At 46.4% G+C, this 15,058-nt stretch overlaps 1 protein-coding gene across 4 annotated transcripts in view; it reads right to left on the reverse strand.

Moving 5' to 3' along the window:
- SNX14 (sorting nexin 14) overlaps positions 1 to 15,058 on the reverse strand; it is a 647,427-nt gene that overhangs the window by 242,120 nt on the left and 390,249 nt on the right. For all 4 annotated transcript variants that reach the window (XM_078648164.1, XM_078648163.1, XM_078648162.1 and 1 more), the window contains one exon: positions 6,215 to 6,401. In XM_078648164.1, the coding sequence (XP_078504290.1) occupies positions 6,215 to 6,401 (187 nt within the window). The remainder of the gene's footprint in view (positions 1 to 6,214; positions 6,402 to 15,058) is intronic.

Raw genomic sequence — 15,058 nt, forward strand, 5'->3', positions numbered from 1 at the left:
ATTTTTATAAGAGTTTTGTTGTGTGCTTAGCTCCCTGTCCCATAAAGAGCCAGGGTAGTGTTGTTATAAATAAATATCTGTTTATTTTCATAACAACTTGTGTGGTGTCCTTTCACTTGGTGTTCAAGGGGTAATGTGATGGTAAAACAGCTGGCTTAACACGCCCTCTAGAGTCTTAGCCTTAGACTGCTCGTATCCATGCTACTAGGATAGCTGGTCTATAAGGTTGACTTACAACCAATCATCAATAAGGGTTGTTTGGACTGATACATAGTGATCACTAGAATAGTGAGCACTGCATATCAGGCCAACTTCTCACAGTCTGTCCTCTGTGAATTTGATAAAACATGCTCTTGTTCAAATTTCACCATAAATGTACTGGCAAATGCTGGTGCACCTGCGAAACTGCTGACCAGTGTGACACCGCATGCAATACAGAACTGTTGGGAGGCAATAGTGCCTTATTTAAAGAGAGCCAAACTATCAGTTCCTCGCTTGGTTGCCCCATCAATGTCTGATCAGCCAATATGGGGTTGAAGATTTCAAATTAGCCAGAGCATATTGGGGCGTTATGGTAGTGTCTCACCAGCATAGGCAGAAAGGAAAATGTGCGCTCTCCGTAGCTTCAAACTCCTACATTGAGAAAAAACAAACAGACTGATTTGGTAGTTTCCATGTCAATGGTCTGTGCATATGCTCTTGTCAGCTGCACAAGTGATGAGGTATAATGAAGGCTCCATGGATTGCTTATCTTCGAAGGCATGTACCGGCCGGGTCAGACATGTTGCTGAAGAAAGTGGTGGTGTGCTGGCTAATCCAGGATCAGAGTAGTGTGCTTCCAACAACAACAAATAAATGATTGTGCACTACACTTCCGGGTGGAGTGAAGAGACTCAACCCCACAGCAAGTCCCAAGGCCCAAGGCCCATCCATCATGTTAAATGGGGAATGAGTAGCGGCAGTGAGGAGACAGCAATACAGAAGTGCCGGACTAAAGAAGTTGACTGGCAGAGCAGAATATTGTAGGTAAGCGAAGATCTAGAGGAGAAGGAAATGAGAGGTGGCGGTGGAAGAAAACAGAGAAGGGAAACTAGTTGAAATAGGAGAAACTGAAGATGAACAAGAAAACAGATGGGCAGCTGTCCACATCCAGCCTTCTTTTTACGATTCAGTAGCACCTTGAAGAGAGGCGGTGATTCCCTAGTGACCATCGTCTCAGGAGGCGCCAGTGGTATAAGGCAAGTATTTAGATATTTGTGGGCTAAGTTTTACTAGCTTAAACTAAACAAATGCAGGCTTTAGCCACCAATGAAAGAACAGGCAATTGATAAGACAGAACTACACTTTTTTTTTTTTTACAAATACTGGTGGGGGTATTAGAGTCTCATAAATCAAAAAAGGGGGGAGAAAGAGGTTGGGTTACAGAGGACTCAGCATCCTTTATTCAATTGAAAAATCTCATGATCTCATCTGAGCCGCAGGCAGGCAAAATGTGTACAGCAAGGGAGTAGCTTTGAAAACTGCGACTACAAACGTCCCTTCCCTCATTGAGCTCATGGGGTCAGATTTCGGCGAAAAAATATTTTAAATGAACAACTACCGATCGGATGTCGTATTATAAGTATGTTTCCCATAATATTTATTAAGAAGACCTATGTGGTGTCTCTAAAAGGAGTGGTCCTAGGGATCATTGGTATGGTCCTGAAGAAAAGCCTTGGGGCAATGGCTTGAAACATGTTGACTGTGAGATACACACACACAGACGTGTGCCTCTCCTTTCCCCATTTTTAACAAAACCAGCAAGAGGATTGAATAAATATTTAGTTCCTACTTAGCCAGGTATTTTTTAACTGAAGAGTAGACCCTCCCACTCTTTTACCATCATTTGCTTTATAGTATCCATCTCACGAAGTGCTCCCACGTCTTCGTCAGGGCGCCAGCACGAGTAGCAGCGGGACGGGAAGAACCCTATGATAAGACATGCAACCATGGGACATCTTGGTGGGTGAGGGTTAATTTAACAAAACTTTATGTTTTCCTAAACTATAAAACATAATGGAAAGATAGCCAATTCCAGCAAAGTGGGGCTCTTCTTGGTTTTTCAGTTTTAGGTTCTCACCTGATGTCCAGAGCTGGTGACAGAAGCACCTACACCTATGATTGGTACTAGTGGATTGAATATAACCTCTATTTGTTTAACCGTGAATGCTGAAGAGCTCCCCAATATGCGGGCGTCAAACAATTGGATGTATCCCCGACATGTATTTGATTCTTATTTACTTCCTAAAAACAATAAACTTATTTCACAACACTTAAACTGGACATTGCTCCTTCTTGTCCCACTACAGGGCACATATATTTTTTGCTTCCTTCGAATATCCAGCCACTAGAGGACATGCTGCCCCAGCCTCGAACAGCGCCGCATACCAAGAATGGGAGTCCACTTGGGCAATGGGATAAGTTACTATATTCAACCCTCCCCTATCAGAAGGCATGTTGGAGAGGTGGCTAGGCTGCAAGACAAAAACGTCGTGAAGCCCTGAGCCCTATTCTACACCTTTTATTAGGACTGCCATCAGACTTTGAAAGCTAGGGTGCAGTAGTATGTGTGTGTGTGTGTGTGTGTGTGTGTGTGTGTGTGTTGCATATGTTGTGCAGGTGATTGGAATTGGTACTCATATTTCCTCATCAGACTTCAACAAGAGAGAGAAAGGCAGTAAAAGAAGGAAAGGAAAGATAGGAGAGCAGTGACATAGGGGATCCAAGCATTGGCAAAGCCAATAGGTCTCGGCAATTCGAGAGCTAATGGAGTTGAGAATGTCCTTTAGTCATGTTGAATAGCACGGCTGCTGTTCAGCATGGCTGAGAATCATGGAAAGAAGCACTATGATGAAGCCAGCGCTGTACGCATCATAGCTGTTTTCTGACTGCTGGACACAACAGGGGGAAAGTCAAGCAACACAACACAGTAGGGGATGGAAGACTGTTGTGGAGAAGGTACAAAAACAAAACAATGGGGAGAGGGGCAAGCAACACAACAGCAGTATACAGGAAGAAACAATGGCAGTGCTGATCCCTGAACACCAGTCTTGAATTCCTGCCTGCTGTTTGCAGTCACCAGCCAAGTCCTTAGTTAAAGCAAGCCTGGTCACTGAGCTGTGTCAGGCTGCTACCCTCTGCTGCCGTTCTACCTGCTGCCCTCTATGTGCGTCTCCTCTGCTTTTCTGCTCATTTTTCTGCCATATGCTTTGCCTTTTTCTGCTGGCTTTTCTTCCCTCTGTTCTGCCTTTTTATGCTAATTTTTCTGAACTCTGTTTTGCCTTTTCTGCTTGTATTTGTGCCCTTTGTTTTGCCCTCTTCTGCCTTTTCTACTCGTTTTTTGAACGTTTTGCCTTTTCTGCATGTTTTTCGGCACTCTGTTGTGCCTTTCTCTGCTCATTTTTCAGCCCTCTGTTTTGCCTTTTCTGCTTGTCTTTCTGCCATCTGTTTGGCCTTTCTGCTCGTTTTTCTACCCTCTGGTTCGCCCTTTTCGGTTCATTTTTCTGCCATGTGTTCTGCCTTCTCTGCTCGTTTTTCTGCCTTCTGTTTTGCCTTTCTCTACTTGTTTCTTATCTCTTCCTGCTGTTTCCTCAAGATCTGGCTTTTTGCCGGAGACCTCACACCCCAGCACCCAGATATCCCCAGGGGTGACAGTGCCAAGCTCTACAAATGCTGATTGATTGAGAATGTTCCCTCCTTCCATAGCGCCTGTGTTGGAACCTGCTGCTGGCTGTTGCATACGACATCCACACCTCGGTATCCCCAACTCACTCGCCTGAACTAAGATGAGAGTGTAGAGCAGGCTGGCGTGTAGATGAGCAGTGCCATAACTAAGGCACATTATAGCACTGCAATGAGATGTGTTAAAAGTGATAGTTTTGTCCAACTGGTATTCTGAAAGGGTTTTCATACACAATAAAGCAGAAAAATAGTTTACGTGAAATTAAATATTTGCCCACAAGCACACAATTTAAATGGAGATTTGTATCAGGAAGGAAATGGGTATCTATTTGTCTTTCCTTATGTTAAGGCTTTCTTTTTACCAGTTTTTTCATTTTTATGTAGTTTTTAACTATAGAAAACTCGACTGAAGGCCGAGCGGTTTACATGAGCACTAGTTACATTAGACAAGCGTGGGGGGATTAAGTGATGTGCCCAGATTCACAGGATGTTGAGCCGACGCCAAGACGGTTAGTGGGGATAGGTAGACATGGGCACAAAGCAAATCATATTTCAGCAAATGAAGAAATTCCATGGGGACAACAATACATTTTATGTGACCTCAAGAGACCTCTGGGATCATCTGTTTTCATTCACAGTTGAAGTTGTCGAGGCCAGCTTTGGCATGTAAAACCCAGCATAACGGAGCAAATAAACACGCACAAAATTGAAAGCAATTGAGGAATTGCTGCTCATTGCTGTATACAACGGAGCCACCATACAACCAACACTCGCTCCACTCTTCTCTGTCTGAAAGGGGATGCATGTAAAACACACCAAGGGTACCTTAAGTAAAAAAAACAAATGAAAATCAAAAAGCATGGTGGAACCAAGCAGCTCTCCACAAGAGGGCGGGGCACAAGGGGGGTTGAGAAGGGGAGCGTGGGGGAGTTTATGAAACAGGGAGTGGGTGGTGGGGGGGTAATGGATTGCTGCAAAGGGGAAAAACGCAAGCACCCATGTGGAGTGCTGAACACAAAAAACAACGTGAGCAGTGGATGAACACAAGTACCTTGTCAAAGCTCCAGGAGAGGGCCAAACACAAGGAGAGGACATGACGTAGGCATGTCTTAACAAACCAGAATGAAGAAAATGAGAGTGATGCTGCAACAAACCAATGAAAGCTGTGGGCAGACTGTAAGCCCACTGTGTGTAAACAAAATGTCTTGAATGGACTGTGCATGCGCTGCTTAGCCCTAAAAATTAGGGATGAAAACAATTCTGTATGATTGCGATAAAAAAACAAAGTGTAGGGTGGTGGAAGAAAGGGGCACAACAAGTTGGAAATAATGACTAAGCAGCCTTGATATTCTGCAACCATGAAATTCGACAGCACCAGTGGGTGAACTTCTAAGAAAAACTCTGGGACTTTGAATTAGGCAATTAGGTTTTTGTCAAATATGTCTACTTTACAGGTCTCTCACTTTCACATTTTCAGGTTTATTGAGCAGAAAAAGTTTCTTTGATATATCTGAATACTTAAAGGAAGCAGACATTGAGAAACAATGAACAAGCTAGCCGAGGTACCAATATATGACATCTCAATTTTGTTGGAAACTTCTGGACAGAGATGTGACAATAAAACATAATTCATGCACCAAGACATAAGTATGTCTATGTTGGCACTATGCGAACAATGAAACCTTTAATTGCAATAAACATTTGTTTATGTTAGAAAGTGGGTGTATGTCGGAATTCCTGTAAAAATACCATCCTGGAAAGATATTTAGGTGCTTGCCGGTTGCCACCAATGCCCCTGTTTCAACCTCACGTCTGATGAACTTCACTCCTGCCACCACTCAGAAAAGTTAAGGGCAGAGAGCATTGTGATTTATATTTAGTGTGCACGCAGACAGACTGCAAAAAAGATATTATTTTCCAATATTAGTAACAATACCTCAGGAGCACTGCATATTTAAAAAGATGGGAGGACTGCATTGAAACTATATTCCAAGTGGAATGTTCCCTAATGATGCTTTTAGAAAATGCAGTATTTTTAGCCAAGCAAAACTGACAAAGCAATTTTATCATGAGGAAGGTGCAAGCCGAAACCCTGCAGTGGAATTCAATGTAATCTTCAGTATCAGTGTTACTTTGGACAGCAGAGGGTGTCATCTGATAGAAAAAATCTCACACCTAGAATGATTATGCAGTGTATAATTCCAGGCATCAGCAAGGAAGGCTATTCACTTGGTGGAGATGGGAACCGTATACATGTGACTTGTGGTAACACTCTTGATAGCTTTCAACTACACACGTGTTTCTAAAACTACAAGGCATGTAAATTATATTGCACAATATATGGAAAGAAAACCAGTGATTCCATTTTCACAGTATATGTTTACGTTTTTTGCCATTTTTGGGTGCACTCAGACCAATGGATAGGTTACGTTTAGAGGTAAATGTATTTATGAGATGTGCATTAATTAATATAAAGCAGCTATGACCTACTCACCCGCAACCCGGTCATTCCTCTCCACATCAATGCAAAACACAGGGATTTTTTCCTTTCGGTCATCGAAGAAGTCAACATATGGAATACTTATTTTCCATGCGGAAAGATTACGGGGAGTGTTGGGTGTAGTAGCAATGTCAGCATCCTCAGGAGAATCATCTTCCAGCACTACTATTCCTTCTTCGATCTGCAAAGCATGAACCATAACTTTCTTAACTATGATAAAAGGTCTTTTTTGCAAGCTTTTATCAAGCATCCTAAGATTTTCTGGTCGCTAAACCAACATTCTCATTTCCCAAAGAAGTAGAATCCCTCCCAAACTTTCTAGAATTCTTTCGTAGCACCTCTTCACCACAGACTTGTATTTCTACAGGCATGCCACAGAGAACCAAGAGTAGTTCTTGACGTTCTAGCTTCCTAGATTGGTTCATGCTTCTCAAACCATTCACAGGGCCCTCAAAGCTCAACTTTTCTCTACTTACCTAACTGGCAGCCTGCTCTTCACTTTCTCCCTTCCAACAGGACCCGCTGACTTATTATTGTCATTTTCCTTCCTACTTTGATGTCAAGAACCCTCCTGTCCAACTTGGCAGAATATTAAAATACCATAAGTACATCCAATGATTTATCCCAATTTCATTAACATGGTCGAGTGGAAGAAAACACGCTGAAACATCAAACCCACATGCTCTCTAGCAGGGGGCTACATTTCGACACTTGTACAGATTACACCTCAGGATTAGGAATGTTTCTCCCACTCAAAGAAAGAGCAAACACTACCACAGCTCGAGGAACAAGTGATCCTAAACTCTCGGCAGAACTACAAAATGGAGGACTGATAGTTGAAATGATAATTTTCTTCTCCCTCTCATGAGATACTGTTTATGTATTTCAACAATCACATGAGATTGTAAATGTGCACACCACCTGCAGAAAGACGTGTGTAGTGTATGTGTGAGGCAATCAGAAGCTGGAATGGAACGTGGGAAGGGTCTGTGGACATGAAGAGAGCAGATCTAGGATGTGAGCTGCTGTTAGTGATGAAGGTGACCAGCCTGTCTCGTGCAGCATCGGTCGCTCCCCCAGGCTCCTTGCACACTGGGTATCGTAGCGATTCAACCGCATTTGCCACCAGCAGTGTCTATGCTCTGCATTTCTGTAGCGCTATTCAGCTGATCTGTTAGCCCACATCGCGCGAGTGTTAATTATTCCTGTAGCGCGAGTTTAGAATAATTTGCCTGCTGCGCTTATCACATTTGTTGGTTCTGCCTGCTTGTAAGCCTATATGTGCCTCTGCCCACTTTTGTAAATTAATTGCCTACTTGTGCCGATCTCGTCGTGTCTGCGCTGTGATTTGCGGCCATTTTGTTTGTTGTTGTGCCTGCCAGCCCGCCCCTCCACCCCGATCACACCTCCCTGCGGCCCCTCCCTCGCCCCTCCCCCTCCACTATCCATAAATGACAGATGCCCACACGCGCAGCGTTTACGCGCAGCGGTCGCGCCGAAGGTGCGCCAAAGGTAAGCCCGTCTACGCCCGTCCGCGCCTGGACCGCGCCCAGCGCCAGACCCCCTGGTCCCCGCCGCTCCCAACCCACTAGAATAACGTATGATGCCACTACTCTCCTCGCCCTCAACCCCGGACGCACACCACAATGCTGCGATGCCACCCCAGGTCATACCCACGGCCTATTCGCCTGCCTCTCCTGCAAGTTCAACTGCTTCAGGACCCTCACCAATTCCACGTCCTCCAAACACAAATCCGACTCAAACCGCCTAAAGTGCATCCTGCTCAACACCCGCCCGGTCCACAGACACGCAACAGAACTCTGGGACCTAATCGACACTGCGTCACCTGACATCGCCTTCCTTACTGGAACATGGATGAACACATCATCAGCTCCCGGCATCGCCATAGCTATACCGGACACTTACAAGATAATCCGTAAAGACCGCACCAATCAAACAGGAGGAGGCATCGCCATCATCCACAGAAACACCATCAAAATCACAACCAGCTCCGACGACAATCTTGCAACCGCCGAACATCTCCACTTTCAGATCCACACCGACCCCAGGACCACACTGAGAGGCACCCTCATCTACAGACCTCCAGGCACCCGCACCCAATTCAGCGATGACATCACGGACTTCGTCAGCCCACACGCCCTAGCCTCCGAGAACTACATTCTTCTAGGAGACCTCAACTACCACCTTGAAAACAAACACGACAGCAACACCACCACCATTCTGGCCAACCTGGCCAACCTCGGACTCAAACAACTTGTGGACACCCCCACCCATGTAGCCGGACACAAGCTCGACCCTATCTTCACATCCAGCAAGCACATCTCCTTCGACCGCGCCACAGCTCTCCACTGGACGGACCACAGCTGTGTTCACTTCAACTACAAAACCACCCTTACCCACAACCGCCCACAACTTATTCCTCGGAGAAACTGGAAACAAATCACCTCAGACCAACTCCTCACTTCACTCAACCAAAACCCTCCCACCCCCTCACTGAACCCAAACGAAGCGGCCACCAATCTCAAACAATGGATCACCCACAGTGCTGACGAATTAGCACCCCTGAAAAAGCACCAGATCAAATCAACCAGCAAAAAGGCTCCCTGGTTCAATGAGGACCTAAAACAATCCAAGAAGCTATGCCGCACCCTGGAGAAAACATGGAGAAAAAACCCAAACACCGACAACATGGCCACCCTCAAGGCAGCCACCCGCAAACACCACCAACTGATTCGAGCCACCAAGAAATCAGCATTCAAGGATCGTCTCGACAACAACACCCACAACAGCAAGGAACTCTTCAACATCGTAAAAGAATTCACCAACCTCACCGCAGCATCTAACGACATCACTCCCTCCCAAGACCTCTGCGATGCGTTATCCTCCTTCTTCTACAACAAAATCGCCGACATACACAACAGCTTCGAGAATACTCACAGCGATCAACCCTCCCCACCCCCCTCAGATCCTACTCCGCCTACTATCATCCTCAGCGCCTGGAACCCAGTCACCACTGAAGACACCATCCGCCTAATGAACTCAATCCACTCTGGCTCGCCAACCGACCCCTGCCCCCACCACATCTTCAACAAAGCCGACTCCATCATCGCACCCCATCTCCGTGATGTCATCAACTGCTCGTTCAACTCTGCCACCTTCCCAGAAAGCTGGAAACATGCCGAACTCAGCGCCCTTTTGAAGAAACCCACAGCAGACCGCTCTGAACTTAAAAAGTACCGACCCATATCCCTCCTCCCATTCCCGGCCAAAGTCATTGAAAAAGCCGTCAATAGCCAACTCGCCACCTTCCTTGAATCCAACAACTCCCTCGACCCCTCTCAGTCCGGATTTCGAGCCAAACACAGCACCGAAACCGCCCTCATTGCAGCAACAGACGACATTCAAACACTTCTGGACAATGGAGAAACAGTGGCCCTCATTCTACTCGACCTCTCCGCCGCTTTCGACACGGTCTGCCACAGCACCCTAATACAACGCCTCAGCAACATCCGCATACAAGGAAAGGCCTTGGACTGGATCATCTCATTCCTAGCTGGGAGAACTCAGAGAGTCCGACTTCCCCCATTCAACTCAGAGGCTACTGAAGTCATCTGTGGAGTTCCACAAGGATCATCACTCAGTCCCACCCTCTTCAACGTTTACAGGAGCCCACTCGCATCCATCGCCCGACAACACAACCTCAACATCATCTCCTACGCCGACGACACCCAATTAATCCTTTCCCTCTCCAAAGACCCCAACATCGCCAAAACCAACCTGCACGAAGGCATGAAGGAAGTAGCCGAATGGATGAAACTTAGCCGCTTAAAACTCAACTCAGACAAAACGGAGGTACTCATCCTAGGATCTTCCCCCTCTGCCTGGGACGACTCTTGGTGGCCTTCCGCTCTGGGCACAGCACCCACACCCACAGACCATGCACGTAACCTTGGCTTCATCCTAGACTCCTCTCTCTCGATGTCCAGACAAGTCAACGCAGTCTCATCCTCCTGCTTCAACGTACTTCGCATTCTCAAAAAGATCTTCCGCTGGATCCCCCTCGAGACAAGAAAGACTGTCACCCACGCACTGGTCACAAGCCGACTGGATTATGGTAACACACTATACGCCGGAATCACAGCAAAATTACAGAAAAAAATACAACGCATCCAAAACGCATCAGCGCAACTCATATTGGACATCCCTCGCCAAGACCATATCACTGAACACCTAAAAGACCTCCACTGGCTCCCCGTCAACAATAGAATTACATTCCATCTTCTCACCCACGCACACAAGGCCCTCTACAACCTGGGACCCGAATGCCTCAACACTCGACTGTCCTTCTACAAACCCACCCGCCAACTAAGATCGTCCAATCAAGCCCTCGCCGCAGTCCCGTGCATCCGAAAATCCACCATGGGAGGAAGATCCTTCTCCTTCCTTGCAGCCAAGACCTGGAACTCACTCCCCACTCGCCTCCGCCTTACTCAAAACCACATCTCCTTCAGAAAAGAACTTAAAACCTGGCTATTCGACAAATAATGTACCCCTTCCCAAGCGCCTTGAGACCCTCTGGGTGAGTAGTGCGCGATATAAATGCCCGAACTTGAACATGAAGTGGTTCCAAAGCAGGCAAAACAAACAGTCTCTATGAAATACCTATCGGACTTTAGGATGAAGGTCGATCGTAGCGAGTAGTGTTGAAGTTCCTTCTCTTTCAGCAGCAATCAACATTTTTTGCAGCTAGTTCGATTCTTAGACATTAAGAAGCTTTGATTAATAAAGGACCGGCAAAATAAAATGTCTGGCACCGTCCAAGCAAAGTGTATTAGGCAGCGATGTCGATAGGAAACACAAAGGCCAATCCGGCAAGGACAGATTAACTCAGTGACTAAGGGATACAGATGCTAACTCCAAAATGACCTTGTGCATGAGGACATTGATATTTGATCACGGATGGCCAGGCAATAAAGGATCCTATTGGATTGCCCTCTATCTAGTCCAAGTACCAAGTTTGGTGTATGGATGGAGACCTCAGTAATTTGTGAAGAAGTTCAGAGTTGGCATAATGCAGAACAGAGTTTACCATCGCTTTGAATTGCATACATACAAAACTCAGATTTTTTTTAATGACTGTAAATTGGAAAATTTATAATAATTTGATTTCAATATACCCTGGAGTGATTGTGACCTAATATAGGCTTGGTTTGGGCATTTCAAGACATATTCAATGTTATCAGGCAGGGGGGAGATTGAGTTTCTTCTAGCAACTAAAATTTTTTATAAGCTGGTTAGTTTTAGCTCAATTTAGCTGGAGTCAGTATTTCTCTCCAAAATGCTCAATATATGTCAGAAATGTTACATAAGGAACAAACAGCCTGATTCATCAAGGGGCCGTTTTGCGAGCCCCTAATAGCGAATCATAGCGATTCGCTATTGAGGACTCGCAAAACGGTATTCATGTAGGAATTGCTAAATAAATAGCGATTCCTACACATTCCTTATTTGCGAGTAGCAAATTGCTACTCGCAAATAAGGAATAACTCCCCATTCATTCCTATGGGCCAAAAGGCCCATAGGAATGAATGGGGAGTATCCCTTATTTGCGAGTAGCAATTTGCTACTCGCAAATAAGATAGCGATTTTAAGGGTGCCAGGGGTGTCCAAAGGACACCCTGTAGCACCCCTTAAATGCACATTTGAACAGGTGTTGCGCACACACATGCAAAAGAAAAAAATGCACTAAAGTGCTTTTTGCACTATTTTCGCAATTTACCACCAAGTCAGACTTGGTGGTAAATTGAGACCAAATATTGCGATTTCGCTATTTCTAATTGGTTGATGAATTGCATTTAAGGAATCTCTATTAGAGATTCCTTAAATCCAATTCCTCGCAAATATGCGAATTCTTAAATAGCGATTTTTGCATTTGGGATGATGTTATGTTATGTTATGTTATGTTATGTTAAATTAACTTGTTGAGCGCGCTAACACCATTAGGTTTCTTGGCGCTGTTCGGAGAGAGCAGAGAGAGACAAAACTAACATAACAGAAAAGCAGAAGTTAATAATAGGCTTCAGTGAAAAGATGAGTTTTAAGGGAAGATCTGAAGCTAGAATAGGGAGAGGCTGACCTCAGCGGGAGAGGTAAGGAATTCCAAAAGGACGGGGCTAGGAAGGAGAACCTAAGACCACCGTGTTTCTTCCGCTTGAATCTGGGGATGGATAGAAGAGCCATGTGGGAGGACCGGAGGGTGCGGGAGGGAACGTAATGATGTAGCAAGGAAGAAATGAAAGCAGGGCCCTGACCAGAAAGAGATTTAAAGATGATACAGCCCAGCTTAAATTTGCAACGGGCTGAGACCGGAAGCCAGTGAAGGTCCTTAAGAAGCGGTTGGACATGTTGGTCTCTCGGCTGATGATAAATCAGACGGGCAGCCTGATTTTGAATCAGCTGTAGTCTCCTAAGTTGATAAGCAGGAATGCCTACATATAATGCGTTCGCGTAGTCAAGCCTAGACATGACTAACGCGAGTAAAGCCAAGATAAGGGCATCGGCGGTAAGTAGGCGCGAGATCTTACGTATCTTCCTGAGCTGAAAGTGACTAGAGGAGACTACAGCGCTAATCTGGGGTGTCATCGATAGATCGTTACTGATGACAACGCCCAGACTTTTTGCTGAGTTGACCGGACAAGGCGGAGAGCCCAGGCTGGCCGGCCAGAAGGAAGAATGCCAAGGATTGGAGGGTCCCCCGACAAGCACCAACTCGGTCTTGTCGGGGTTAAGTTTCAGATGGTTTGCACCCATCCAATCACTGATGAAACAAAGGGCATTTTGAAAGGTAGAGATAGATTCGGGCCCAGAGTCAATGGTAAAAACCAATTGAATGTCGTCCGCGTAATTGAATGCAGAGACATTAAAACAGTGGAGGGAACGGATTAATGGGGCCAAATACAAATTAAAAAGAAGAGGGGATAGGGAGGAGCCCTGAGGGACACCGCAGGTCAGCTCGACTTGAGAGGCAGAAAACTGAGACAATCTGACGGCCTGGTGGCGGTGGGTCAGAAAGGAGCGCACCCAGTCCAGGGCAGTGCCCTGGATGCCGGCCTCTCCGACACGGTCGACCAAAATGTCATGGTCGACCGTGTCAAAGGCGGCCGACAGATCCAAAAGGACCAGGGCCTGACAGGTGTTGGTGTCAGCGCCCCTGCGGAGTTCGTCCATCACAGAAAGGATGACTGCTTCTGTGGAATGTGCTGGTCTAAATCCAGCCTGCTGGGGGTCCAAAACACAGGAGTCCTCCACAAAAGAAGTAAGGGTCTGGGTGACGTGAGACTCCAGGACCTTGCTAAGAAAGGGGAGGAGGGAAATTGGGCGGTAGTTGCTCATGTTGGACTGGTCGGCCGTGGGTTTTTTCAAGATAGCAACCACTTCTGCCCGTTTAAAAGAACCTGGGACCACCCCCGTAGTCAAAGAGCTGTTTAAAAGAGCTAGAGGGGGGTCCGGGCACGAAGTGAAGGCTTCTCGTAAGGCCGACGGGGGGCAACAGTCGCTGGGGGATCCGGAGGAGACTTTAAACAGAAGGGAACGAAATTTATCTCTGGAAATGAGTGGGAACTGGGTGAGGGTGTTGGTGCAATGGGAAGGGGGGAGAGTGGGAAGGATGGAAACAGGAGATGCGTGGACAATGCTGGTTTTAATTTTAATGATTTTGTCCACGAAAAATTGATTCAAAGAATCACACAATAACTGGGAAGGAAGAGGGGCAATGGTGACTCTCGCCGGGTTCGATAATTCCTCAACAATCGAAAAGATGTCTTTGGACTTATTAATAGAGTTCAAGATCTTATTGGAAAAATAACAAGATTTAGCCCTGGCTATTGCAGACTTGTATTCTCTCAGCTGGGAGGAAAAGGCCACCTTAGACTGTGAGGAATAATCTCGACGCCAGCGCCTTTCGGCCTGGCGGAGGGTCAGTTTCAGTGCCTTAAGTTCCTCGGAGAACCACCTATGGGCGTCATGATTTCGCCGCGTTTTAACAGGTTTTAAGGGTGCCACCGAGTCAGCGGCGGCAACCAACCAGTGAACAAGATTGTCGGACTGAGAATCAATAGAAGAAAGGGATTCAAGGATGGGGGGGACAGATGAGCTCAGGAGGGAGGTGAATTTGTTAATGTCAGCCTTGTTCCAGTTGCGTGCCAGAAAGTTGGATTCACGGGCAGCGCTAGCTGGAGCAGGCTTAGTCAGGGAGAAGGTGATGAGTAGGTGATCCGACCAAAGACAAGGGAGAACAAGGGGGGTGGAGATGTCCAGGGAGGAAGTCCATACCTGGTCCAGAATATGACCTTTGATGTGCGTGGGTGTGTGTATATGCTGGGTACAATTGAAACCCAGCATAAGCTCAGAAAAGGCGAGGGAATCAGAGGTTTCGTGAGGATCAGATGGCCAATAGTTAAAATCGCCCAGGACCAAAATATTGGTGTTGTTAATGGTCAGCTGCGAGATAAGCTCGCCGAACTGGACGGAGAAATTTGGCATGGCTTGGGGGGGGCGGTAAACTAGGACACACACTAGGGAGGAGCCAGGTTGCTCCAATCTAAGAGCCAAACAGTCGACCATGGAAATACTGATAATAGGCACCATGGAACACCGAATTGGGTGCCTAATGATGGCTGCGACCCCGCCGCCCGCTTTACCAGAGGGGCGGTTGGCTTGTAGAATGTAATATCCAGGGGGAATAGCCGCTAGGATATCAGGAGTGGAGTCATCTGTGAGCCAGGTCTCGGTCAGGAGTAGGATATCAGGCTGTTCCGA

The sequence above is a fragment of the Lissotriton helveticus genome, chromosome 6 (assembly GCF_964261635.1).
Source record: "Lissotriton helveticus chromosome 6, aLisHel1.1, whole genome shotgun sequence".
NCBI lineage: Eukaryota > Metazoa > Chordata > Amphibia > Caudata > Salamandridae > Lissotriton > Lissotriton helveticus.